Source organism: Cetorhinus maximus, chromosome 4 (assembly GCF_964194155.1).
Source record: "Cetorhinus maximus chromosome 4, sCetMax3.hap1.1, whole genome shotgun sequence".
Lineage (NCBI taxonomy): Eukaryota > Metazoa > Chordata > Chondrichthyes > Lamniformes > Cetorhinidae > Cetorhinus > Cetorhinus maximus.
In genome coordinates this window covers 6,552,163-6,579,836 of record NC_135882.1, presented here as the reverse complement: position 1 = coordinate 6,579,836, position 27,674 = coordinate 6,552,163, and the positions used below count along the sequence as shown (strand labels likewise).

The 27,674-nt window shown below is 41.3% G+C and overlaps 1 protein-coding gene across 4 annotated transcripts in view; it reads right to left on the bottom strand.

Annotated features, from left to right (window-relative positions):
• znf407 (zinc finger protein 407) overlaps nucleotides 1-27,674 on the bottom strand; it is a 438,369-nt gene that overhangs the window by 367,550 nt on the left and 43,145 nt on the right. For all 4 annotated transcript variants that reach the window (XM_078539891.1, XM_078539888.1, XM_078539892.1 and 1 more), the window contains exon 3: nucleotides 14,732-14,846. In XM_078539891.1, coding sequence (XP_078396017.1) covers nucleotides 14,732-14,846 — 115 coding nt within the window. The remainder of the gene's footprint in view (nucleotides 1-14,731; nucleotides 14,847-27,674) is intronic.

Genomic DNA, 27,674 nt, shown 5'->3' with positions numbered 1-27,674 from the left:
AAAAAGTTACCGTCAGTCTATCAACCTTAAGTGAGAGGAGGTTAGGATCATAGAAACTACAAGTTATTAAATGGCTCTGTGTTAGGAAGTGCATTTCCATCCAATAAATCTCCATAATGTGAGCCCCAACATCAGGATGCAGAACAGGTTCCAGCATTCATCCATTAGACGAGAAGAAAACTACCAAGAAGAATCAACTGGTTCTGACCCCCCCTTCTGGTATCCCCCAGCAGTTGGGTACAGTATAGAAAGAAGAGATTTGCATTTCTATAGCACCTTTCACAACCACCGGACACCTCAAAGTGCTCTGTAATCAATGCAGTGCTTCTGAAGTGTAGTCACTGTTATAAATGCAGGAAACAGGACAGCCAATTTGCACACTGTAAGCTCCCACAAATAGCAATGTGATAATGACCAGACATCCTGTTTTTGTTATGCCTATTGAGAGAAAAATATTAGCCAGGACACTGGAGAGAACTCTCCTGCTCTTCTTCAAAGTTTCATGGAATCTTTTATGTCTGCCTGAGGGGGCAGGCAGGGCCCCAGCTTAACGTCGCATCTGGAAAACCACACATCTGACAGTGTAGCACTCCCTTGGTTCTGCACTGGAGTAATTTTTTTGTATTCAAGTCCTGGAGTGGGACTTGAACCTACAACCTTCCGACTCAGGAGGCAAGCGTGCTACCCACTGAGGCACAGCTGACGCTCAAGACAAACGGGAGCCTATAAATTGTCAGTTGGAGAGATAAGCACCACGTCCAGCTTTACTGAACAGGAAACTGCACCAATAATGCTGAACTGGCTCACTGCAGCAAAAGACTTCCATTTACACTCAAATGTTGCATACTCAGAAACTCAGTGTTTTGTCAACAGATAAGAAAGACTACCTTCTGGACCAGTCATTTCAAAACACTCAATGGCAACGTCTATCAGCAAAGTTTTTAAGAATTGTGAATTATAGTGGTTCCTGGTTGGACTTATTCACATATACACAGGGTTGAATGCATTGCACAATACATTTTGGGGAAAGGGAAAACAGGTCAGGGTGTTTTTAAATCGACATCGTGCTTCAGTAGTTCGAAACTTAGCAGGGTCTGTCCATCTACACCGTCTGCAGGTCAACTTTGCACAACTTCCAGTGGGTCAACCTTCTGTTCACTCCTCTGGAAAAGCTGTGGAGGATGGGGGGTCAATTAAAAATTTCAAGACTGAGATGGGTAAATTTTCGTCAGGCAAGGATATCAAGGGTTATGGAACCTAGGCAGATAAGTGGAGTTAAGATTCAGACCAACCATGACTTAATTGAATGGCAGAACAGACTCAAGGGGCCATATGGCCTCCTCCCATTCCCACTACTGGCTGTTTGATAGAGTGTGCATTTTCCATTGGCAGCTGACTCAGTTGGACATTTTGTAAAAAAACTTCTGCCTCTATCGTCCTTCGAATGGATTAAATATTAACATACTGATCCATGATGATAATGGACACTATCTGCTAAACACTATACCACTATTGACAGGAGCTTACCTTTTCTAGTGTAATACTGCGAATTATATTCATTCTCTATAACATTTTGTTAAGTGTTTTGCATTTCAAGGGTAGCAATGGACAAACTCTACACTCCTGCAGGACATGCTGGACTGACACTTCAGTGCCAGTACTGAGGGCGTGCTGCAGTGTCATTCAGGTGGGACATCAAACCCAGCTCCATCTGTCCCCTCGGTAAAAGATCCCTAGGCACTATTTCAAAGAAGAGCAGGGGAGTTCTCCCCAATGTCCTGCTCAACATTTATCCCGCAAACATCAGCATTAAAAACAGGTTATCTGGTCATCATCACACTGCTGCTTGTGGGAGCTTCCTATGTGCAAAATAGCTGTCACATTTCATACATTACAACAGCGACCACACTTCAAAAGTACTCCATTGGCTGTAAAGTGCTTTGCGATGTCCCAAGTTGTGAAAGGCTCTACCATAAATGCACATCTTTCTTTCTAAACATTGATTAAATTGTTAGCTTTATCCCTGGTAAGTGCACAATATAGATTAAGGTACAAAAACAGAAAGATTGTATAAAATAAGCCCACATAATATTACAATTCATAATTCAATTTCTGTGTCCTATTCAGTATATACAAATCAACAAAAAATGCGCTTTGGCTCACACTTCTTAGAATTTATTATATCCTTAAGTTGTCAGGACAGCACTAAGTTCAATTGTTCAAGGTGTTAAAAGCAGGTGTCACTTTCTCCACTATCAAATTACAAAGCAATTTCATCACGAAATAATCTATTTCCACGAGAAGCCAATTAAATTGTGCCATGGAAGATTAAGGGCACTGCATTAACTTACAGTAGTCTGGTTCAACAGCAGAATAATAATACTATTAAAAATATATACTGAATGTTCCAAATCTTGGGGGTCAACTTTTATTCGGAATAGATTTCAAATACAGTGTAACGTTTCTTACCGTGAACTTACCCCCACTATCAATTTAATCATAGACTGTCACTCTGATGGCTTTATTTGTTAAGGGATAGCACATTTCCATCTAAGAATCAGCTAGGCTTTTATATCACCATTAGACAATTCATAATTCTGAGCAGCAAAATGAATGCACAAATTACATTCTTCAACCTTTTACTCCCACTAAATCTTTCCTTTTTCCACTTTGCTGAGCTTGAATATTTTATTCCTCCATCAAATATGCATCCCATTAATTAAGTTAAATTACTTCTGACTGCCAAATATTCGCTGTCGATGACTGTCAACAGAAAATACATGGCTGTGAACTTCTAATGACACAGCCTCGGTTAAACATGAGTTACAACCTTCAAGCATGCATCTACAGGCAAATTATCAGTCTCCTGTTTAAAACGAGACTAAATTAAATGCTGGTTTCTTTCCTTTTGCTTTTAACAACTATACAATAGATGACACGCTTACTTGACAAAGCAAGTGCTGCAATTTTAATTATATGCCTTTTTCTCATCTTTTAATTGCTGTTGTTAATCAGTCATTAACTTCATCTCCTGAAAAACTGCAAGTACAAGATTCACGAATCTTCTCAAAACATTTTTTCATAACCAACGTGTAATTTCCACTATTTTAATAATGTCATTTTCAAAACATGGTATTTTAGATCTGTCCTTTAAAGATGACAGTCCAGACATTTTTAATCATAACTTCCACAGTTTGTCTTTCTCAAGCCACAGCAGAAATTATAAAATAATTTTTTTTAAAAGTAGATAAAGACAATGAATTAATTTTTCAAAGGTAAGCTATCTAAACTTCCAATTAAAAACTGCGTGAGAATATTAAGTCTTCACACAAGCATGTAATAGTATGATGTCCCTTAGCATCTCAAGCTGCAGTAAACTGTACTGACAACACACATGAAAAAAACCAAAAGGTAAAGATGACCTATTATCCAGACATTTATGCCTCCAGATTTTAATCTTAATTACCACACAATATCTGGATGTTCTTTGAAGATAAAGCTGATGCAAAAATATAGATCCCTGCATAATTCCCCCAAACTGAAAAACAAAATCATTCTGATCAGGTACAGATTTCGGCTATATTTTATTAAATAATAATTTCTTCTGATGCAATGTTACAGGTCCAATTCAACACTCATTAATTAGCATCTTTGAATCCTGATCCCTATTCACAAGAATGCCTATACCGGAGGAATGCCAATCAGCTAACTCTTGTATGTATCAATCCTGATTGAGTGTAGGTATATTAAACAGTAAAGTATTAGCACCTCCTATGTGGTTAATGCTTCGTTTGAACTGAAAGTTCTTCAAATCAGTTTGGTAAGCAGAAGTGAAATATATTTTATAACTCAACTACGAAAACGGTTTCAGTTTTCATGGCTGACTGTTTCACAACAATCTGAAGTTTCGCCTTTTCTTCAGTTTTATTTAAAAAAAAGGCTGGTCTTTAAACATCGAATAATTCTAGAATGTTCACAGAACTGCACGATAAATAACCGCACGTTTTGTACTGAAACACCGACTTCTTTAAAAGAACATACAGTTAACGGGTTAATTCTTCATCCGCCAATGTTTCAATAAAGCTGTATTTAGTAAAGTTGCAGACTTACTAAAGTTTCTTCAGTTTTGATTGATCCCAAAATTATTGAGTTCTTCCAAATTACATGTTTTCTAGCCATTAGAAATCCATTCATTTTGATGTGTTAATATACCCTTGATGCTTTTGCAAGACTCGTGTGGCTGCCAAAACATCACTTGCAAAAGTTGCACTGACATCGTGGTGGTGGTGGTGATGTGGGGGGGGGGGGGGGGTAAAGAGTGTGGGGGGAACCGTAATTTAAATTATATTCGTACAGAATGAAGTGCAATTATATTTTCATAAAACTGAACAACCTCTCGTTTATATAATTGAGCTCCCTCATGATCAAACAAGGAAAGGTATAGGATGTTAACTCACCTAAAAAAGAAGCCATCCAAATACACACAGCTCCAAACAATCACCTACCTACCTGATGCAAACACTAAGCTTCCTTCTGTTCACTGTAAATGCACTCAATCAATCCAGCCATGAAACACCATGACATATTATTATATGAATTCATACATCTTCAAAAAAAATTCTGGCTTTTTTTTTTGCAGGAGGCAATTATTTTGAGGAACACTTTCAAAATAATATAAAAAAATAAATAAAAACTGAGAGAGGTCGTGCAGCTTTGAATGTGCTCTATCATAACATAAATTGGGTTAAATTATAGGGAAATTAATTGAAAATGGTTTGCCATTTTGAAGTTCTATGATAATCAGATTATGATATAAAATGATGTGATAATAAGCATGTTTCACTGCATAACACAAATGCAACAGTCTGGGAAAATTTAAATTTGATTATACCTTATCAAGACTCAGTCATCTGATTGAGGACACCTGGCAACCAATTTTCAAATTGAGGGACAGTGAGAGCAGGCTGGAAACATCGCTACACAACTAATAACAGCAGCAGCCCCATCACAGGGTATTAAAAAGAGTTGACCGTTCCAGTTCCAAAACGTTACAAAGTCCGGTTTTACTTTTCTCTCCCCATTACAATTTGCAGCTTGGACTCCCACGCTAATTTGCAAGAGAATGCAAGGTAATGATAATCCTGCCTTTTAAAAGAGAGTAATTGTGACATTCTTTCAAAATGATCATTTTTATCAAATAGAATACTGCTATGATACTGGGCTACAATGGCAGGGAAAGGGCCCAGGCCCTTTTAAGTGTGTATTGCATTACCTGATTTCTGCCTATCGGTTCGAGCACTACAATGGGCAAGGGGGCGAAAGGGGCAGAAGATTTTTCTTTAAGATCATCAGAGCTTCTGCTCCTGATGGCCATTTTATGATTCATAATGTAATCAGATGAGGAAAAGATCAGGCTCAAGTTTGTTCATCAATAAGCATATCAAACAATTACGGCTGAGATTCATTCATGAGTGAGAGATCAGAAGGCTATTCAGGAAGCCATGTCACAACATGAGTCACTACTTTTTGAAAAGGAGGGAAGGATATTATAAATTCAAACAACAATTTTAAAGAAAGTTACATAGTTATGTAGTATAGAGAGCATCTGTTTAGTTAGAAGGATTTGATCTATTAACCTTCAATCAGCAAGATCAGTTTTGGCATTAAACAAAGCAAAATACTATATAGATGCTTGAAATCTGAAGTTGTCAACTGTGGCTAAGTGGGTAGTACTCTTGCCTCTGATTCAGAAGGTTGTGGGGTCAAGGCCCACTCCAGATACTCGAAGACATAATCCAGGCTGCCACTCCCAGTGCATTACTGAGTAAGCGCTGTGCTGTCCTTTGGAAGAGATGTTAGATCAAGGCTTCATCTTCCCTCTCAGCTGGACGTAAAAGATCCCATGGCCCTATTATTTTGAAGAAGAGCAGGGATGTTCTCCGCAGTGTCCTAACCAATATTTATCTCTCAGCCAACAATACTGAAACAGATGATCGAGTCATTAGCACATTGTTGTTTGTGGGAGCTTGCTGTATGCAAATTGGCTTCCCTGTTTTCCTACATTTCAACAGTGACAACACTTCAGAAGTACTCTATTAGCTGTAAAGTGCTTGGATCGTCCTGAGGTTTTGAAAGGCACTATATAAATACAAGTTCTGTCTTTGCTTCAAGATGGAACATTTACAACAGCAGAGTGTGGTGGGTCTTGAATTCATACCCACAATACAGGGCCAATTTGGGGGTGGGGGGGATAGAATCTGGGAAATTCCTCTCTGTCTAGGTGATCAAAACTAGTTCTAACCGAGTTCACCACCTCAGATAGATTTTGATGGGGTTAAGTGGAGGCTAAGCACTTTGTCACAAAGATGCCACTTCAAAGAGCCATTGGCCTGGCAGCAGTTTGTCCATCTGAGGAACAATTGTTATCCAGCCAGTGAAATTACCTAACGGAGAGAAAAACAAAGGGAGTAATAAAAAAACACTAGGATCTGAACTTCATGCCTCCCTGCCAGCCAGCTTTTAGGTTGGGGGGGGCTTGAAATTGAAGGAATGGAATTCCCTCCAGGTTCCCATCCGCCCTGACCTCGCAGCGATTTTACACTGGGGTGGACAAGGCCTCGGACAAGACACTTGCCCTTGCCCCAGTTGAGGCCTTTAAGTGGCCAATTATTGACTACTTAAGGGCCGTTTCTTGCCCAGCCTCAATTTTTAGGCTGGTGGGAGGTTTACCTGGCATAAGGGAGGCCTGAAAATGAACGGGCTTAGAGCTCGGGCGGGAAAGTGGGTAGGGGGGAGGGCGGCTACTTCAGAAGCCCCCTTCCGACTTCGGCCGCTCCCCACCCCCACCCCTTAAGGTCTGTTGGCCGGTGAACCTCCCTTTCCCGCACCCCTCCCCCCACCCCCTAGCCTCTCTCCCGACACCCCGATTGCCCCCTTTGTGCCCCTCCAGGCCTTCCCCTTCCCACCACGGAGCCCCTTAAACTTACCTTGCCCTCCAGTCCCAGGACTTAGGCTCAGGCACTTTCTTGAAGTTCACCTTTAGTCCACTGCAAATCTTGCTGCAGTGACTGGAGAGCTGGCGGCCAATCGGATTGGTCGGCAGCTCTCCACGGTGGGAGTTCTTCCCAAGTGAGGGGCAGACGTCCTGCCTGCAGCCCACTGAAGCTCATTCAAGTGTGAAATGGATGCGGTGCAGACAGAGACTGTTCAGGCGGCCAGAAGGGAAACCCCTCCATCTGAAAAATTCAGTCCTATATATATTTTTTAAGCCTATTAATATGCTTGGGTGCTTAGCATGCTAGCTGTGTGCTCCCATTCAGGATTTACCAGGAGCTAAATTCTCCATCTAAGCTCTGCTATTAGGGGCAAACATGCCATGCAAGAAAGGCAATTGCCCACAAAGAGTAGGAACCACAGTCACAGCTCCCAACAGAAACAGCTCAAGAAACAACACTGGCTAAAGCGGCAAGTCAGCTTTCAGCCCGAGGCCAGTAACTGATGTACAGTGTGGGCATCTGAAGGAAGGGAGATACCATTTTAAAAGTATTATTTCTCAAAGAGCTTGGAAAATAAAACTGTTAATCCTAATCCATTACAAAACCAAAAATCAGCATTTTAAAATTACACTTCAACGCTCTCCAATTTGTGTAACACAGACACAGCAACCAAAATACTGTGCAGGGCATTTAAACCAGTGTTATTTATTTACAGATTGAAAGATGATGCTAGAAGCGGGTTGCAAACCTGCATTTATTCCCAGATATTCAACAATCCTCTTCTCAAAAAGAGGAAGCTGAGGGGTGACCTGATAGTAGTCTTTAAGATTATGAAGGGGTTTGATAGGGTAGATGCACCTGTGGGGCAAGATGCCAAAACGAGCGGGCTACAAGCAAAAGGTAGTTCCTAATAAACCCAATAAAGCATTCAGGACAAACATCTTTACCCGAAGTGTGGTGAGAATATGGAACTTGCTACCACAAGAAGTGGTTGAGGTGAATAGTATAGATTTATTTAAGGGGAAGCTGGACAAACACAAGAGGGAGAAAGGAATGGAAGGATATGGTGGAGGTTCATGTAAAGCACAAATGCTAGCATAGTTGAGCTGAATGGTCTATTTATGTGCTCCAACTTCTATGTAATGCTGAATCTAGTTGCATCAATGAATTTTGCCATACAGTGATTACTGACATTCCCAAAGTTACGATGACCCACTCTCACTGGCATTTACATGGTTTGAGCCCTGTCCTGTTTAACCTCCCTCAGGAAAACCCGGAGGTGCAGACTCCAGGTGATCCTTTTGACCCAAATCAGGGCCTCACACAGCACATCTGATCCCTCACCATGGCCCCTTTCCAACCACTCCAAGAACGTTGATCGCTTAGCTTCCTGCTTAGTGTGCGAGCTGTGTGCTCCCATTCAGGATTTACCAGGAGCTAAATTCTCCATCTAAACCCTGCCATTACAGGCAAACATACCACACAAGAAAGGCAAAATCTCTGCTGCCAAAATACTCAACTATGTACATATCCATTCAAGGATCTATTTCTGCAATGCCCTCCTCTGTGGCCATCTCAACTTCACCATTTCCAAAAGTCAAATGATCCTTAACCCTCTGCCCCAGGTTGACATCAGCATAAGGAAGGTCTCATTTATTTGCCAAATTCCATTATTCTGTGGATCAATTTCAAGATCCTTGGTCTTGTCCTCAGACCTGTTCTGGCCCATGCTTTATTGCAGCTTTAATATTTACCAATCCCAGCCTGTAACCTTAAGTTTAAGTTTGACCCCATTCCAAACTTCACATGATATGCCTTGCGATTCTCCATTAGATCTTATTGAACAGCAGAGCAGGCTCGGGGGCTGAATAGCCTACTCCTGCTCTTATTTTTTATGTCCTTATTTGGGGTCATTCTGTCAACTACCTCATCTCTCTCTCCATCCCAAAGTCCCTCAAGACCTTCAACAATGACTCTGGTCATCCAAATCTCATTTGCTGCACAGTTCCACCATTTTCCTCTTATTCAAATATCCTTTTGTGTGTAAGCTGCTGTTGAAATATCTGAGCTTCCTATGGGATTCACAATCTTACCTGGTTACGCTCCAGTTTAATCATAAATACCGGTCAAGCCTCCAAGGTTAGCCCAATACAGTTTAAAGCTCCACTAGTAGGTGCAAGTTATGCTGCTGACTACACCTCACAATGGAATTCATGATAACAGATGTATGTTGGATGTCTGGGAGTTACACATCCCAGGCAGTAATCTGTTGATAGCAAAAGCATGAGTTGCACATGTGCTCATAGCATCAGCAAGAGTCAAAAGTGAGTTTATAAACTTCCCAGGTGGCCCAAAGGACAGTCTGAGCAATTTAAAAATGCAGCTTTGCACAAAAGTGGAGTTGCAGCAAACCCAGTATAAAGTCCAAGTGGTAGAAAACTAACAACTGGAAATGGCTTCAACAGCGTAACTTACAACTTCTCTCTCTCCCTTGCTTTCTTTTTGTTTTGTCCTCTCTTCATTGTCCTTTCCAGTCATATAACTACATTCCCACAGCAAAATAGTGGTCAGGCAAAGTGTTTGCATGATTCAATAAATGCTGCTCATCAGGCCAGTCCGAAATTGGATGAGCATAGCTTAATGTGGGTTCACCTCACTGGGGAAATGATGATTTCTGCTTTCCCCCTCCAGTTGATGGCATTCTGAGATTGGGAACACACCACGAAGAGGAGATCACCAGCCACTGCTAAAAGCAGTAAAACAGGTTATCTGGTCATTATCACATTGCTATTTGTGGGAGCTTGCTGTGCACAAATTAGCTGCCATGCTTCCTGCATTACACTACTTATTACACTTCGAAAAGTAGCCATTGGCTGTAAAGTGCTCTGGGACACCCCGAGGTCATGGAAGGTGTGATGTAAATTTAATATTTAATGCATGAAATGCTTTACTTGATGTTTGTCAAACATCCCAAAGATAGTATTGATTATGAATTTTCAGTTTTGGCCCTTAATGCAAAATAACAGCGAAAACGCTGTTGAGGTTGGACACCAAGTGAAAATTTCAAGACTAAGATTGGTAGCTTTTTGTTAGGCAAGGGTATTAAGGGTTACGCGATCGAGGCAGGTAGACAGAATTAAGATGTAGACCAGCCATTATCAAACTAAACAGGCTCGAAGGGCTGAATGGCCCACTGTCATTCCTAATATGGAGAGGGCATTCAAAAAGGCAAAAGAAACCCAAACAAGGAGTTATTCTGCAAATATCATACCTTCCAACCTGAAGTGCTATTAGCACAGACCAGTTGAATTGGAATATCGCTCTATGTCAGACCGCACAACTGTTTAATGCCTCTGCCTCCAAGTTATTATTCAGTGCACAAGATTTTCTTTTTGAACTTCTGGCTGTTTAGCTCTGGTGCTATCTTGCTACAAAAACAATGCACAGTAATCTGGTACTAAAACTTTGATGCAAATGAATTATGCCCTTTGGGACTGCCCACTTCATGAAAATCTCTGTGTTGGAACAGTTCACCAGAAATAAGTGACTTAAACCATTGAAGATTTAAATAATGCGACGCATTTCATGCCCAGCCTGGTGCCAGATTCCAATGAAGTTGTTAATGCATGTAATGATTAAGTGTAACTCAAATACTAACTGTGTTGTTGAAAACATGACAGGCAATAATTTGGTCTATTATATTCTACCATTTAATTGCCTAGTTCAGACATTCTTTGACACATTATGAAGCAATGATTTACAATTATTCAAGCTGCAAAGGTCAGAAAGTGACATTATAATCATCTTCAAAGAGATCCCCTCACATCCTCTAAACAAGGTAATGCAACTAACAACAATTTTACTGCAATTGTAACTGCTTACAGCTGTATTTTATCTACAGTATAACAGTCATAAGTAGGAGAGAAAAAAATATACATTAGCCTGCCTCCATCAACTCAGGTACATTACCTGTCTTTAGGAAAAGTAATTAAAGTACATTTCATGCATATATTCAACACTATTAACACTTAAAATAAAAAGCCGTATTTTATGCCACAAATTTTCTTCAACGCACTTTATTTTAAATGTAGCTGTTCCATTCTACTAATGAAATATCAACCGCTGCAGCAAAGCAAAGGCTCCAAACTGGATTGCTGTTTTTGGCTACAGAGCTAATGTTGCTGAAAGATCACTTTACCCTTTAAAATATAATCCAGAAAAAATTATGGTAATGAAGAAATGCAGCATGAGCTGCTTATGTTGAGGAACTAATGGGTCCATTGAGCATTTCCTAAATTATTTAGTCATTGATGATAATGAATTGACATTGTCATGGTGTTAATGTAAAATGTTGCATCATTTTAACCATCAAGCTGATACTAGTACTTAATTTGCATATTCACTTAATTAATGTTAAAGCTTAACAAATACTGAAGGGGTCAATTCTCCAAGCATCGTAATATCGCCTGTTTCTTTGGTCTCTGCCACCACGTGCCCCCACCCCAACCCCCACTCTTGCTGACCAGATTAAGTATCAATGTTTTCCATCATAACCAGCTCGATCCAACACTACAATTATTAATCCTTACAAGCCAGAACTTGTACACTGGAAACCATTTTCAAGATTTACCAGGGCACTTTCTCCTCAGTATTTAACACACTTAATAATTGAGCTTAATGCAAGACAGGCCAACAGGAAACGCAGGCTACAGAGTCAGAGGCTACATTAGAATAGGTAAGCATTGTACATTTTAAGCAAAATTACTGCAATCAAAGTAAACTGATGCTTTGCTACAAGAATTAGGTGAAATAATTACACTGAACCTTTGTGTGATCAGCTTTCACAGATCTGTCAACTAGAAAAATTAATTCAAACTTTTACACTAGAAAAATCAACAGGACAATGGATAAAAATAGCCAACTCAAGATACAGTCTCAGAAAATGAGAGAACTTGCCGACTCTGGATAGTGCATGCTAAATGTTTTTAAACAAACAAAATGAATTGTCCTTTCCATTTTCCTTGAATGTACATATGACAGCAGCTGAATTGAATAAGGTTAATTATTCATCAATAGCAGCTTCTTCTCAAGCAGCAATTTATTACTGATGTATTTAATTCAATACCAACAGGTGCTGCTTAATAGTAACAAGGTGATAAATGGCATTTTTTCCCTTCTACCAGGACATCCACATTAACATACTTTCAATCGCTCCAGCTTCCAACTGGCATTTTGTAACTTCTACTAAACCCAATTCAGATTTTATCTCCACGCAAGCTCTCCTGAAGCTTGCTTCAGACTGAACCAGATGTACAATTGCTAAGAAATTAAACACTGACAATACTTTCCACATCAAGTACTATAAGTTTCCTGGGCCAGTATTTATCCCTCAGCCAACATCCTTAAAACAGATGAGCTCATTATTATCACATGGCTTTTTGTGGGAGCTTGCTATGTGTAAACTGGCTGTCACGTTTCCTACATATCAACAGTGACTTCACGTCATAAGCTATAAAGCACTTCAGTACAGCCTGAAGTCGTGAAAGGTGCTACAGAAATGCAGTTTATCTTCTTTCTACAAATCCAAATGCTTTACTTTAAATTTACAAACATTGGGGCATTTTTAATGTCCTACATATCTCTCATTTAGCTTTATCTAGGCTGAAAGGATTCAGTGAAATAGTTAACAAACTCATTTTCTTTTGTAAATTGAGAAGAAGACTTATTACCCACCTTTATTACAATCAGCTGAAAAAGAGGCAATTCTAAAGAGACTCTACCATTTGAAGGAGGAGGAAGGGGGTTGTGGAGAAACATGCCACTAAGCAGAAAATAAATCAACAAAATATATTTATAAAAAAAGCTTACACATCTTGACTTTTTTTAAATCCATAAAATTGCTCCATTACAGAAGTTTGATGACTAAAATATGATGTTTGTGAGGAGTCTGCCACCAATTACTATTGCTTCAGTTGTTACATCACTGCTCAACCATGTAAAGTGTTAAAGCCGTCAAATCACAAGGTATAATTCGTGGCACTAGTCACGTTAACAATGGTCACTAAAATGAAAATACCAACATCATCCGCCACTCTATTTTCTGGATCATAATGTGAAACATTGAATACTGAGAGAAAAACATAGTTACCTTCTCCCACCAACTACTTTTCAGTAATTCTTCCTTAATTGACCAGCAGATCACCAATGATTAAACACAACATTCTTTTAGTTATGCAGTTGCACAGACATAGCTGCTGACCCTTTTTGGGAAACTGAGAGTTTCAATTTAGGACTTTGCATAAAAGGATAAAGTTTGGAAATTAAAAAAAAACCTGCAACATACTTCAAAACAAAAATATTGCACAAGCTTTATAACTAAAATTGGATTTGGACCACTGATCTCACATATATTCTATTAAACATTTAACTCTAACAGCAATATGATGGAGACTCAATGTATTGCACAGAATCACACAAAATTTAAGACTGCTACTAAAGTAACATTACTGAAAACTCCTATATGATGAGATACCCCCAAAACCGTAGCTTTTGAATTCACAAACTGGCTTTGTTTTCAACCTCCAGGATAAAGGCAAGAGCTGCAGAGTTTTCATGCCCGTTATTAAGATGTCTGCAGATGTGTGCGCTGCCAACAGCTTAGCTTGTAAAGCAGCAGGATTAAAATATCGATTCTATATTGATTTCAAATTGCCACCAAGGTCTGAATGACCAAGATGGTAGCTATTAACATGAAGCCTGGCAATCAGAGTGTATGTGCGCGAGGAGGATCCTTTTATTAGGTTTGATTTTCATAGGAGAAATCCTAAACCTGTAATCATCTAAATGGTTAACAGATGTGACACAGACACAAAAATGTGCTTGTTGAACCTACTCACCACTCATTATTCTATTTACAACAGGCAATAAACAGACTCAAAACATTGTTTATAAATAAATCAACTAATTTTAAAACATTCTTTCAGTTGGATTTATCTTGGAAATCTTAACATACTATTTCCATTCCTCCAAGTTCAGTAATTGTTTGATTAGCTGAAAGCAGCTCGATTCAGAAGGAAATAAATGGGTTCAAGACCACATTCTAAATCTTTTAATTAAAATGAAACAAACTTCACCAAGTATACATTTCTTTACTTCTGGTGTTCCATTTTTGTGAGCAATGGCTCACTTGCTATCACACACAAGGCTGTAAATAATAAAATCAACCACCTTTTTAAAATTCTATACATTCATGATTTCCACTGCTACCCAAATTAGATGCCCTTTTCTCACCATTTTCCTTAGTCAGATCTTGTGCCTTTAGTTCTGAAACTAGCCCCGTTTCTTACCATTCACCACAGGTAAACCTTTAATCCAAATACTCTTTTACTAGCTTCTACAATAAAATGAGAATTAGTGCCGGTAACTAATATTTAATTCAGCTAATTCAAACTTCACAGGTTGAAATGAAATTTGTGTCAAAAATGTTCGCATTCGAGGTACGCATTAAAACTACTAACTGCCCTTTACAACTATACTGAATGTAATGGAGGAGGGCTCAACATACAGTACTTTTTGTTAAAATGAATAATCCTTGTAATCTATAATAAAAGGTGTGTGTGAAAAGGCAGACAACCTTTTTCACATTTTCTGGCACTGTGGCTTTTTAACCTCTCCTCAGAAAAATGTCATCCTCAGACGTTCCGTTTGGAAACAGAAAGCATTGTTGGAGCACTTACCCACATATGTGACACTTGTACTCGCGAACTCCAAGGTGTCGTTTGACATGATTACGGGCATCTCCTAACTGTGCTGTTGCAAAGTTGCAGAGGGTACAGCGGAAAGGTTTCGATCCTGAATTTTAAGAAAAATACAAAATAAAAAAACACCAGCTAGTAAAAATCATAATAATGGACTACTAAGCACAGTTGGTTTGTACTTTACCTCTTCACCTCTGGGAACTCAATTTTAGTTCAGCCCAGATGAATGGGCAAAATTCTTGACTCCGTGTTGTCTTAATTCTCTTCCAAGTGCCTATTAGCCCACAGTACAAACACTTCTTGCAAAAATTAACAGTGGCTATTGAGAGGGCAATTGATGTGGGACGAGAAAAATCTTCTACCTGTTCATTAGTAAGGGGGTCAATCATACTAGAGAGCAAGACAACTCAAAAGGATTCAACTTATTACAGGTTTAGGATTCCTTTCACAGAACTCTCAAAGGATGGAGATGGAGGTGATCCAAGATTTTAAACTCACAAAGGGAATCTTCTGAGGTAGATGTTGGAGTTTATTTTTGTGCTGAGCCAAGAAGAGTATAAAATCTCAAGCCAAGCATGACAAAAAGTAATTACCTGACCATTAGGACTGCTGGCTTCTGTGAGAGAGTCACAGCTATTGCAGATTTTGTTGAAGCACTCGAAAAAGGAATGGAAAGTTTCTTAATTAAAAATAGTAGTGGGGCCACAATCTGGGCCTCAGGGTAAGAGGGGATGTATGTGTTATGCATCCTTTATCTGAAGTTAACCATCAAGTTGAGTCCGAGGATGGCCCATTTTCACTGTTGTTTACTTATCTTGGGGTCAGTACAGCCTATTAGGACAACGATGCACCTTTAGCCTGCCTCTAATAAGTTACACAGCCTGCCTTGGGAGTCCTAGATACTACTTCAGTAGCCCTTCAGTGAAATCGCTTTTAAATAATCATACTGTAGTAAGAGATCTCTTGTTCTATCTCCATGTTGTTTCCAATTGCAACCCATGAGAGTCCATTAAGATGTCCCATTCCCAGCAGCTCTCACCTTGGCGAGCAAATAAAAAAGTTCTAAAATAATTTTTAAAATGTCTTACATTATTTACCATTTTGTAGATGAGCTACATTATAATCCTGCGAGGAGACATTACAACTATATATGCAATTGGGATACCTAAGCACCATATGGAGTTTTAATTTAGCAGTGGAGAAGAAACACTTTAACCAGCTGCAGCAAAATATCTACAAAAGTCTCAGTGTAAATCGCACATTTGCACTAAACTCAATATTTGTGCTAATTGAGATAAATTTTGCACTTTAATTTCTGAATGTAGGTCAGGACTCAGGGGCTGCAACTGGGGGAAAAAAAAACACTGTACACAGGAAAATAAGGGATCCTTTATTGCAAACTGGCTATTTTACAAATTAGTACACGGCCAAAAGCAGCTTTCTATCCTAATCCCATTTTTATCCTGTTCGAAACATAACAACTTAGTGCTTGAAATTAGTTAGATTCAAATTGGCGCATTTCTTCCAATTTCTAGATAATGATATTACTTCACAGATTTCCCGATAATTACATTTGCCATGGGCCTTGACTTTCAGTTCTTCAATTGGAAAAAAAGGTGCATTTACGATGAGGGAAGATTTTGCCTCTGTCATATTTGTAACAAAGTCATAAACCCATCTATCTACCTCATTAGATCTAGACTTGAATACTCTGTAATGCACTCCAACTGGTCTCCCACATTCCACTTCCGTAGACTTGAGGTCATCTAAAACTCTGCTGCTGGACCTTAACTCACACCAAGTACCATTCACCCATCACCTCTGTGCTTGCCGACCCACATTGGCTCCCAGTCAAGCAACATCCTGATTTCAAAATTCTCACCCTTGTTTTCAAATCCCTCCATGACCTCACCCCTCCCCATCTCTGTAGTCTCCTCCAGCCACACAACCCACTGAGATATCGGTGCTCCTCTAATTCTGGCCTCTTTTAGCATCCCTAATTTTAATCACTCCATTATTGATAGCCATGCATTCAGCTGCCTTGGTCCCAAGCTCTGGGATTTCCTCCCTAAACCTCTCCATCTCTCTATCTCACTTGTCTCCTTTAAGACACTCCTTAAACCTACCTCATTGACCAAGTCTTTGATCATCTGATCTAAAATCTTCTTGTGCGTTTCAATGTCATATTTTGTTTTGTAATGCCCCTGTGAAACACTTTGGGACTTTTTATTATGTTAGAGGCGCTTTATAAATATAAAATGTTGCTGTTCACAAAGCACCAGTTTATGGTTTCACCTCACTTAGTTTAAAAAAAAGCTCTTCATTCATTGGCCACTCAAAGGCCTCAATAGACCCAAGGGCGGGCAGGACACCAGACACCCCCCCTCCACCCTCCGATAAAATTTCAGACAGGTCAGGCACATAGGTGGTGGGAAGGCCACCAGCTGGATTTTATGTGCCCCCACCAACCCCCTACCTTCAAACTTGCTGATGATGTAGTGTAAAATCCAGCCCAAAATGTAGGCCATAAATACAAGTTGAAAATAAAGCATTTTTAAATACAAAGATTGAAAAAACTAAGCTTATATTTTGATCATTTAGGACAAATTAATAATTTGAAGTTTTCATTAGCTATTCTCTCCAATTGAAATCACCAGTCACTTCCTTAAGCAGAGCTATGACCTCCGGGTACATTTACCACCTAGTTACACAATAACATGTCCCAGGGCCTCTAATAGTAAGATAAAAACAAAAAACTACTGCGGATGCTGGAAATCCAAAACAAAAACAGAATTATCTGGAAAAACTCAGCAGGTCTGGCAGCATCGGCGGAGAAGAAAAGAGTTGACGAGTCCTCATGACCCTTCAGCAGAACTGAGTGAAGTTAGGAGAGGGGTGAAATATAAGCTGGTTTAAGTTCCGGGGGGGGCGGGGGGTTGTAGGGACAAACAAGCAGTGATAGGAGCAGATAATCAAAAGATGTTACAGACAAAGGAACAGGGAGGTGTTAAAGGTGGTGATATTATCTAAGAGAATGTGCTAATTAAGAATGGATGGCAGGACACTCAAAGTACAGCTCTAGTGGGGGTGGGGTGGAAAGACTGACAGGGCATTATAGTTATAGATTTAAAAATAATGGAAATAGGTGGGAAAAGAAAAATCTACATAAATTATTGGAAAAAAAAGGGAGGGGGAAGAAATGGAAATGGGGGTGGGGATGGGGGAGGGAGTTTAAGATCTAAAGTTGTTGAATTCAATATTCAGCCCGGAAGGCTGTAAAGTGCCTAGTTGGAAGATGAGGTGCTGTTCCTCCAGTTTGCGTTGGGCTTCACTGGAACAATGCAGCAAGCCAAGGACAGACATGTGGACAAGAGAGCAGGGTGGAGTGTTAAAATGGCAAGCGACAGGGAGGTTTGGGTCTTTCTTGCGGACAGACCGCAGGTGTTCTGCAAAGCGGTCGCCCAGTTTGCGTTTGGTCTCTCCAATGTAGAGGAGACCGCATTGGGAGCAACGAATGCAATAGACTAATTTAGAGGAAATGCCAGTGAAATGCTGCTTCACTGAAAGGACTGTTTGGGCCCTTGGACGGTGAGGAGAGAGGAAGTGAAGGGGCAGGTGTTGCATCTTCTGCGTGGGCATGGGGAGGTGCCATAGGTGGGGGTTGAGGAGTAGGGGGTGATGGAGGAGTGGACCAGGGTGTCCCGGAGGGAACGATCCCTACGGAATGCCGCCAGGGGAGGTGAAGGGAAGCTGTGTTTGGTGGTGGCATCATGCTGGAGTTGGCGGAAATGGCGGAGGATGATCCTTTGAATGCGGAGGCTGGTGGGGTGATAAGTGAGGACAAGAGGGACCCTATCATGTTTCTGGGAGGGAGGAGAAGGTATGAGGGCGGATGCGCGGGAGATGGGCCAGATACGGTTGAGGGCCCTGTCAACGACCGTGGATGGAAAACCTCGGTTAAGGAAGAAGGAGGACATGTCAGAGGAACTGTTTTTGAAGGTAGCTTGTAATATACAAGCCTACCGACTCCCACAGCTACCTCGACTACAGCTCCTCACACCCCGCTTCCTGTAAGGACTCCATCCCATTCTCTCAGTTCCTTCGCCTTCGTCGCATCTGTTCTGATGATACTACCTTCAAAAACAGTTCCTCTGACATGTCCTCCTTCTTCCTTAACCGAGGTTTTCCACCCACGGTCGTTGACAGGGCCCTCAACCGTGTCCAGCCCATCTCCCGCGCATCCGCCCTCACGCCTTCTCCTCCCTCCCAGAAACATGATAGTGTCCCCCTTGTCCTCACTTATCACCCCACCAGCCTCCGCATTCAAAGGATCATCCTCCGCCATTTCCGCCAACTCCAGCATGATGCCACCACCAAACACAGCTTCCCTTCACCCCCCCTGGCGGCATTCCGTAGGGATCGTTCCCACCGGGACACCCTGGTCCACTCCTCCATCACCCCCTACTCCTCAACCCCCACCTATGGCACCTCCCCATGCCCACGCAGAAGATGCAACACCTGCCCCTTCACTTCCTCTCTCCTCACCGTCCAAGGGCCCAAACAGTCCTTTCAGTGAAGCAGCATTTCACTTGCATTTCCTCTAAATTAGTCTACTGCATTCGTTGCTCCCAATGCGGTCTCCTCTACATTGGAGAGACCAAACGCAAACTGGGCGACCGCTTTGCAGAACACCTGCGGTCTGTCCGCAAGAAAGGTCCAAACCTCCCTGTCGCTTGCCATTTTAACACTCCACCCTGCTCTCTTGCCCACATGTCTGTCCTTGGCTTGCTGCATTGTTCCAGTGAAGCCCAACGCAAACTGGAGGAACAGCACCTCATCTTCCAACTAGGCACTTTACAGCCTTCCGGGCTGAATATTGAATTCAACAACTTTAGATCTTAAACTCCCTCCCCCATCCCCACCCCCATTTCCATTTCTTCCCCCTCCCTTTTTTTTCCAATAATTTATGTAGATTTTTCTTTTCCCACCTATTTCCGTTATTTTTAAATCTATAACTATAATGCCCTGTCAGTCTTTCCACCCCACCTCCACTAGAGCTGTACTTTGAGTGTCCTGCCATCCATTCTTAATTAGCACATTCTCTTAGATAATATCACCACCTTTAACACCTCCCTGTTCCTTTGTCTGTAACATCTTTTGATTATCTGCTCCTATCACTGCTTGTTTGTCCCTACAACCACCACCCCCCCCCACCCACACACCCACCCCCCCCCCCCACCCCCCCCACCCCCCCACCCCCCCCACCCCCCCACCCGAACTTAAACCAGCTTATATTTCACCCCTCTCCTAACTTCACTCAGTTCTGCTGAAGGGTCATGAGGACTCAAAACGTCAACTCTTTTCTTCTCCGCCGATGCTGCCAGACCTGCTGAGTTTTTCCAGGTAATTCTGTTTTTGCCTCTAATAGTAAGACCTTTCATTGGATTGGATTCAGTGGTCTAGCATTTGCCCTCACCAACAATTCTCCCATCTCCCACAAAGCAAGCTGATGCACACTCCATTGAAATGCAGCTAAATGTAAACCAATAAACTGGTTATTTTACAAGAAATACATGAATGAACAGGATGCTGCTTTCTATAGTGAGGTAGAATCTATTTCATACTAATTTCTTGAAACATGAAAATCACCTTTCGTGTGTTTTTTTTGGGCTTTTTGGGCTAGCAGTCCTGAAGCTAGACATCACATCACCTTCCTCCCTATTCCAGGCCACATGCATTTGTGCCTCGACCTAGAACAACTCACGGCTCTCCCATGGCTGGGGTGGGGAAGGGAAGACCGCAATGACTGTTTCAAAGTCAAGCTCACTGTAGCCTGGGAGGGAGGCAGAAGGGGGATTGAGGGGGTTGGAGAGAGAAAAAGAGAAAGAGAGAGAGAGAGAGAGAGAGAGAGAGATAACCATAGAAAGAAACAAGGGAAAAAAATACAGGAGAGAGACAGAGAAGCAAAATGAGCGTTTGCACCAGCCCCAGTTCCAAGGATTGGCTCATTACATTGCTACCTCGGATGAGGAACCTACCCTGTTTAGCGAGGTCCCTTGCTGTGCTCACTGAACGGTAACAATTTTAACATTACTGGTGCGAATATCTCTAGGAGCTGGAGAACCATCCTCTTTATCTCAAACTAATTTGATATGCAAGAAACACAATTCTGTTAACTACCCTGCCTGATACTCAAGCTAATGGATCTAATCAACATCCTAGATTTTTGTGAGCTGCTGAGTGTTATCCACTTGTGGAGCAAATTTAAATTTCACAGCAATATCTTAATAAAATTAAACCCAAACTCTTCTCTCAGCCACGTAGGCAAAGTTATGAAACTTGATGAACTCTTCATCAAAAATTTGAGACAGCTGGTTGAATATTTCCCCCCCGCCAAAGTAGTGGACAGCAAATTATGTAATGATAAATGATAATGATAAAAATAATGTAGCATCGACACACAACAACCTGCATTCATATAGTGTTTTTAATGTACTAAAACATCCCAAGATCCTTCACAGGAGCATTATCAAACACAATTTGACACTGGTCCATATAAGGGGGCATTAGGACAGGTGACCAAAAGCTTGGTCAAATGCGTAAGATTTAAGGAGAATCCTAAAGGAGGAAACAGAGCTAGAGAGGTGAAGAGGTTTATGGGTGGAATTCCAGAGTTTAGGACCTTGGCAAGTGAAAGCTTGGCCGCCATGGTGGCGTGATGAAACTCAGGGATGCGCAAGAGGCCGGAATTGGAGCACAGAGATTTGAAAGTTGTAGGGTTGGACGAGATTAAAGAGATGGGGAGAGGGCTGAGATTATGGAGGGATCTAAAAACAAGGATTTTATAATAGTGGTGCTGCCATAGCAGAAGCCAACGCAGATCTAGGGAAATCAAAAGGAGACAAAAGAAAGAAACACAAGGAAAAAATAAAAGGACAACATACCTACACAACAAAAGTTCTATCATGTTTTAACCATAGGGATTTTAATTGCCTGTATACAAGTGTTGGTACTGGAAGTAGACTGCAAGATCTAGGTACTTCATCAGTACCTGAAGGTATATGAAATGCATGAGACATATTTTGTCTTCCTCCCAATCACTCCATACAAACATATGAATTAGGAGCAGGATTAGGCCATTTGGCCCCTCGAACCTTCTCCGCCATTCAATAAGATCATGGCTGATCTGATCGTGGCCCTCAACTCCACATTCTGCCTACCCCCTATAGGTTCTTGACCCCCTTGTAGTCAAGAACCTTTCTATCTCTGCCTTAAAAATATTCATCGACCCTGCCTCCACTATGCTCTGGGGAATAGAGTTCCAAAGATTCACAACACTCAGAAAAAATTTCTTCACATCTCCTTCTTAAATGGGAGACCCCGTATTTTTAAAATGTGTCCCCTACTTCTAGTCTCTCCCACACAGGGAAATATCCTTTCAGCATCCACCCTGTCAAGTCCTCTCAGGATCTTATATGTTTCAATAAGACCACCTCTCAATCTTCTAAAATCCAATGGAAAGAGACCCAGCCTGTCCAACCTTTCCTTGTAAGGTAACCGTAAGGCCCCGTGATCCCAGGTATCAGTCAAAATAACCATCTCAGAACTGCTTCTAATGCATTTATATCTTTCCTTAAATAAGGAGACCAAAACTGTACACAGTACTTGAGATGTGGTCTCCATCCATAACCAACAACTACTTGCCTGATACAGATCTCAACTGGCTTCCTTGGTGTTCAATTTGTCACCACAATTAAGGGTGTATTAGTTTATTCTGAAGAATTCAGTGGATGGGTCTAACTACAGTGATAACACAACAGTTGCAGGATGTCAAGAAAGCCAGAGAAAATCCCATTTTCCAATTTTCTTCTCTGAATCTCCCTCTGGCATCAGGAGCAGGAGGATGCAGCATTACTTTATAAAGGAAATTGGAGCAGGTGGGAGGATTACATCAGAGACAACTGGAACAATGACTGTGGATGGGAGAGAGGGAATGCAGGAGGAAGGAGACATTGAAGGCAGAAACTTGGACAATGAATAGAAGGCACAGAATTGGTAAGGAAATTAATCTCCAATCAATGCTACTTGCATTTTTAGAATTCCCCAAATGAAGTAAATCTCAGAGTGCCACAGGTACCAGGGGATCATATTCTAAATGCCAAAGGAATTTGAATCTTGGCATCTAATTAATTAGGGAAACATTTTTTTTTAAATTAATGGCACACACTTAATAATTCTAGCTGATTATTAATTCACCATGGCCTCACCCCTCCCCATCTCTGGAACCTCCTTCTGCCCTACAACCTCCAAGATTTCTCCATTCTCCAATTCTGGCCTCTTGCACATCCCCATATTTAATTGCTCCACCATTGAAAGTTGAGCCTTCAGCTGCCTAGGCCAGAAACTCTGGAATTCCTTCCCCAAATCTCTCCACCTCGCCACTTCTCTCTCATTTAAGATGCTCCTTAAAACCTACCTCTTTGACTAAGCTCTGGATCATCTGCCGTACTATCTCCTTATGTGGCTGCATTAAATTTTCTTTGATAATGTTCCTGTGACGTGCCTTGGTACATTTTACTATGTTGAAGGTGCTGTATAGATGCAAGTTGTTGCTGTCACGTGCACATAATAAAAACTCAACCGAGCACTTTCTCCCAGGGCGTGTGTTTGAAAAGTTGCTATTTAGCTTTACTGATACAGAATTATCCTGTTGTGTTGTGTAGTATCTCAGCTGGTATCTCAGCTGGTAGCACTCTCCCCTCTGAGTCAGAAGGTCCTGGGTTCAAGTCCCACTCCAAAGGCTCAAGCACAAAAATCAAAGCTGACACTCCAGTGCAGCACTGAGGAAGGGCTGCACTGTCAGAGATGGCGTCTTTTGGATGGGGTATTAAACCAAAGCCGTTTGCCCCTCAGGTGAACATCATAGATCTCCTGGCACTATTTCGAAGAGGAGCAGAGGAGTTATCCCTGGTATCCTAGCCAATATTTATCCCTCAACCAACACCTAAAATAAAATCATCTGGTCATTATCACGTTGTTCATAGCCACAGTTATACAGCACAGAGACAGGCCTTTCGGCCCATCATGTCTGTGCTAGCCATCAAGCACCTATCTATTCTAATCCCATTTTCCAGCACTTGGCCCATAGCTCTGTATGCTATGGCATTTCAAGTGCTCATCTAAATACTTCTTAAATGTTGTGAGGGTTCCTGCCTCTACCACCCCCTCAGGCAGTGTGTTCCAGATTCCAACCACCCTCTGGGTGAAAAAAAGTTTCCTCAAATCCCCTCTAAACCTCCTGCCCCTTACCTTCAATTTATGCCCCCTGGTTATTGACACCTCCGCTAAGGGGAAAGGTTTCTTCCTATCTACCCTATCTATGCCCCTCGTAATTTTGTATACCTCTATCATCAGGTACCCCCTCAGCCTTCTCTGCTCTGAGGAAAACAACCCGAGCCTATCCAGTCTCTCTTCATAGCTGAAAAACTACAGCCCAGGCAACATCCTGGTGAATCTCCTCTGCACCCTCTCCAATACAATCACATCCTTCCTGTTGTGTGGCGACCAGAAATGCACACAGTACTCCAGCTGTGGCCTAAATGGCATTTTATACAGCTCCAACATAACCTCCCTGCTCTTATAGTCTATGCCTCGGCTAACAAAGGCAAATATCCCATATGCCTTCTTAACCACCTTATATACCTGTGCTGTTGCCATCAGGGATCTACAGACATGTACACCAAGGTCCCTCAGATTCTCTGTACTTACTAGGATCCTACCATTCATTGTGTATATCCCTTGCCGTGTTAGTCCTCCCAAAAAGGCATCACCTCACACTTCTCAGGGTTAAATTCCATTTGCCACTGCGCTGCCCATCTTACCAGCCCATCTATATCGTCCTGTAATCTAAGGCTTTCCTCCTCACTATTTACGACATCAATTTTTGTTTCTTCTGCGAACTTACTGATCTTTCTTCCTTTATTCGCATCTAAATCATTAATGGACACTACAAACAGCAAGGGTCCCCAGCACCGATCCCTGCGGTACACCACTCGTCACAGAATCCTGCTGTGCATGCACCGGCTGTGGCGTTTCCTACATTACAACACCCACAACACTTCAAAGTGCTTCACTGAATGTGAAGTGCTTTGGGGCATCCTGAGGTTGTTTAAGGCATTATAAGAATGCAAGTTCTTTTTTTTTATTATTTCTTTGTTGGAACAAAGGCTGAAACCAGTCAATCACAAATTATGTCACCCAAAAATTCCATCAGTTCAAAAGGGTTAATTCAGCATTTACAAGAAGAAAACGATCATCAAAAAAAAAACAATAAAAATCCACACAAGTCTTCTTTGTATCAGACAAATATGCTATGGTTTTTGCAGCATTATGAAAAGGTGTCTGTTTCATACCAAGCACTATAAATAATTCTCGACTCCCATGAAAAAAGGGATATTTTTTCTTTAAGTAATGGATAGCTCAGCACATTTTTACTCTCCTACATTGATTGCCTACCAATTCCACTGTATATGAAAGTGTTTACAGAACCAATTATAGATAAGAATAAACAGCATACAATTACATTTTAGGAATGACAATGCTAATTACCCAGATAGAAATGCTCACAATTGTTTCAGTAATTTTAAGTGATTTTTAGATGTCCAATTATCTTGTATTTGAGAAAACAAAATGGTGCTAAACATTTTGATGAAAAGTAGGTTATTACGACTGTCATAGTTCCAAGGCAGTACAGGCATTCCATTGAGCTGTTGTCAAGTGAGTTTAATGTTTACTAATTGATTATTAAACAAATAAGGACTATTAATTCAATTTATTCAACGAAATACAATTAAACTAGTCATCCAACCACCTCCTACCCACCACCACCATCCCCCCACCACCCCCACCCCACCCCCCAACAGCCCAGAGTGCAACCTTTCCACTTCCAATTTTAAAGCTGGATTCACACATTCTTTCCTTCAAATCATTATGGAGCCATCAGCTAATGACAATACACCGTTTTCAAACATTTGATTTTGTCATAAACCCAAAAGAAATACTGCATTAGGTATCCATGTCACGATTGAGAAACGTGGAAAATGTAAGATGATCCCAACACTATTTCTTCTGAGAGCTGCTGAACGTTCAACATTTTAACTGCAGAGGCACTTAGGTGTGGAATTATTAATTCTGTAACGCAACACTTTCCACGTATTCACTAAGCTGCTGGCAATGCAAGTGAAGGTTCAGAATTAGAAATGGAAGGATTGGATGATGAGAAATCTCAATACAAAAACTGCATCAGAGGGCTAAAGCTAATCTGTGACAAGTTAAATGACACGGCTCCAAACGCAAAGTGCTGCAGATGCTGGAAATCCAAAATAAAAGCAGAAAGTGCTGGAGATACTCAGCAGGAGTGGCAGCATCTGTGGAGAGTTAACATTTCAGGTTGTGGCTTTATATCAGAAATCGTCAGTTGAAAAGGCTGTCGACCTGAAACGTTAATTCTGTTTCTCTCTCCGTAACTGCTGCCAGGCCTGCTGAGTTTTTCCAGCATTTTCAACTTTTTTATATTTAATGGCATTGCTACTTAACCGCACCCGAATCATTTGGCAGGGCCAAATAACCAGGATGCTTATGTTATGACCGCAGCATCTGCTTCCCCAAACAGCACTGTACTGAGATTATAAACTCATATACAACAACAACATAGTTGCATAGCGCCTTTAACATAATAAAGGATCGCAAGGCGCTTCACAGAGGCATTAACAAAATATGACACTGAACCAAATAAAGAGATATCAGGTTGGACAACCAAAAGCTTGGTCAAAGAGGTAGGTTTTAACTTGTAGTCTTAAAGGAGGAAAGTGAGGCGGAGAGGTAAAGGGAGGGAATTCCAGAGCTTGGGGCCCAGGCAGCTGAAGGCATGGCCGCCAATGGTGGAGCAATTGAAAGTGGAGATGCTCAAGAGGCCAAAATTAGATGATCACAGAGATCTCAGAGGCTTGTGGGGCTGGAGGAGATTACAGAGATAGGAAGGGTGGGATTTGACACAAGGATGAGAATTTTAAAATCAAGACGTTGCTGGTCCAGGAGCCAATGTAGGTCAGCGAGCACAGCGGGGATAGGGGAACGCGACTTGCTGCAAGTCAAAATATTGGTAGCAGAGTTTTGGATGACTCAAGTATACGAGGGTGGAATATGAGAGACCGGCCAGGAGTACCATGGAATAGTCGAGTGTGGAGGTAACAAAGGCATGAAGGAGGGTTTGAGCAGAACATGAGCTGAGATGCTTATCATTGCTTTTAGTCATCCTGGCAGGGCAGGAGGAGAAACCAAAAAGGAACATAAGTTTAGTCATTTATATTTACAGAGTGTGTCCAGATGTTCTACTTCATGGACCTGCATTAGAAGGGCTTGCCCTGCGACGGGTATGAGGTCTAAGATCGAGTGGTTACTCAGTTTTCTGCTAAAAGTAGGAAACAACTGCCTGTCGCCCAGTAACTAGGGTGGGATTGGCGGGGGGAGGGGAGGGGATGCTGTTGGATGAGGTCATCCTCAGTACACACATTATTTCATGAAAGCTCCTTACAAGGGCTGGATGAAGGAATTGGTCACAAGAATGGTGAATAGCACATGGCCAGAACACCAAGGTGACTGACGTGCATATTTAAATAACCAATATCTGCCACCAGTGTGAGCTTTGCAGTCTCTCTTTTCATCAAATGTTGCTTTTGGTAATCTGGCATAAACTTATCAGACACCGTATACCTTAGTGCAGATTCTAGGCTTTGATCCAGCAGTTCTGAGAGATACTTTGGCTTTATTTTTTTCTTTTATATATTCGTCCATGGCATGTGGGTGTTGCTGGCAAGGCCAGTGTCTATTTCCCATCCCTAATTGCCTGAGGTTCCTGACTGTT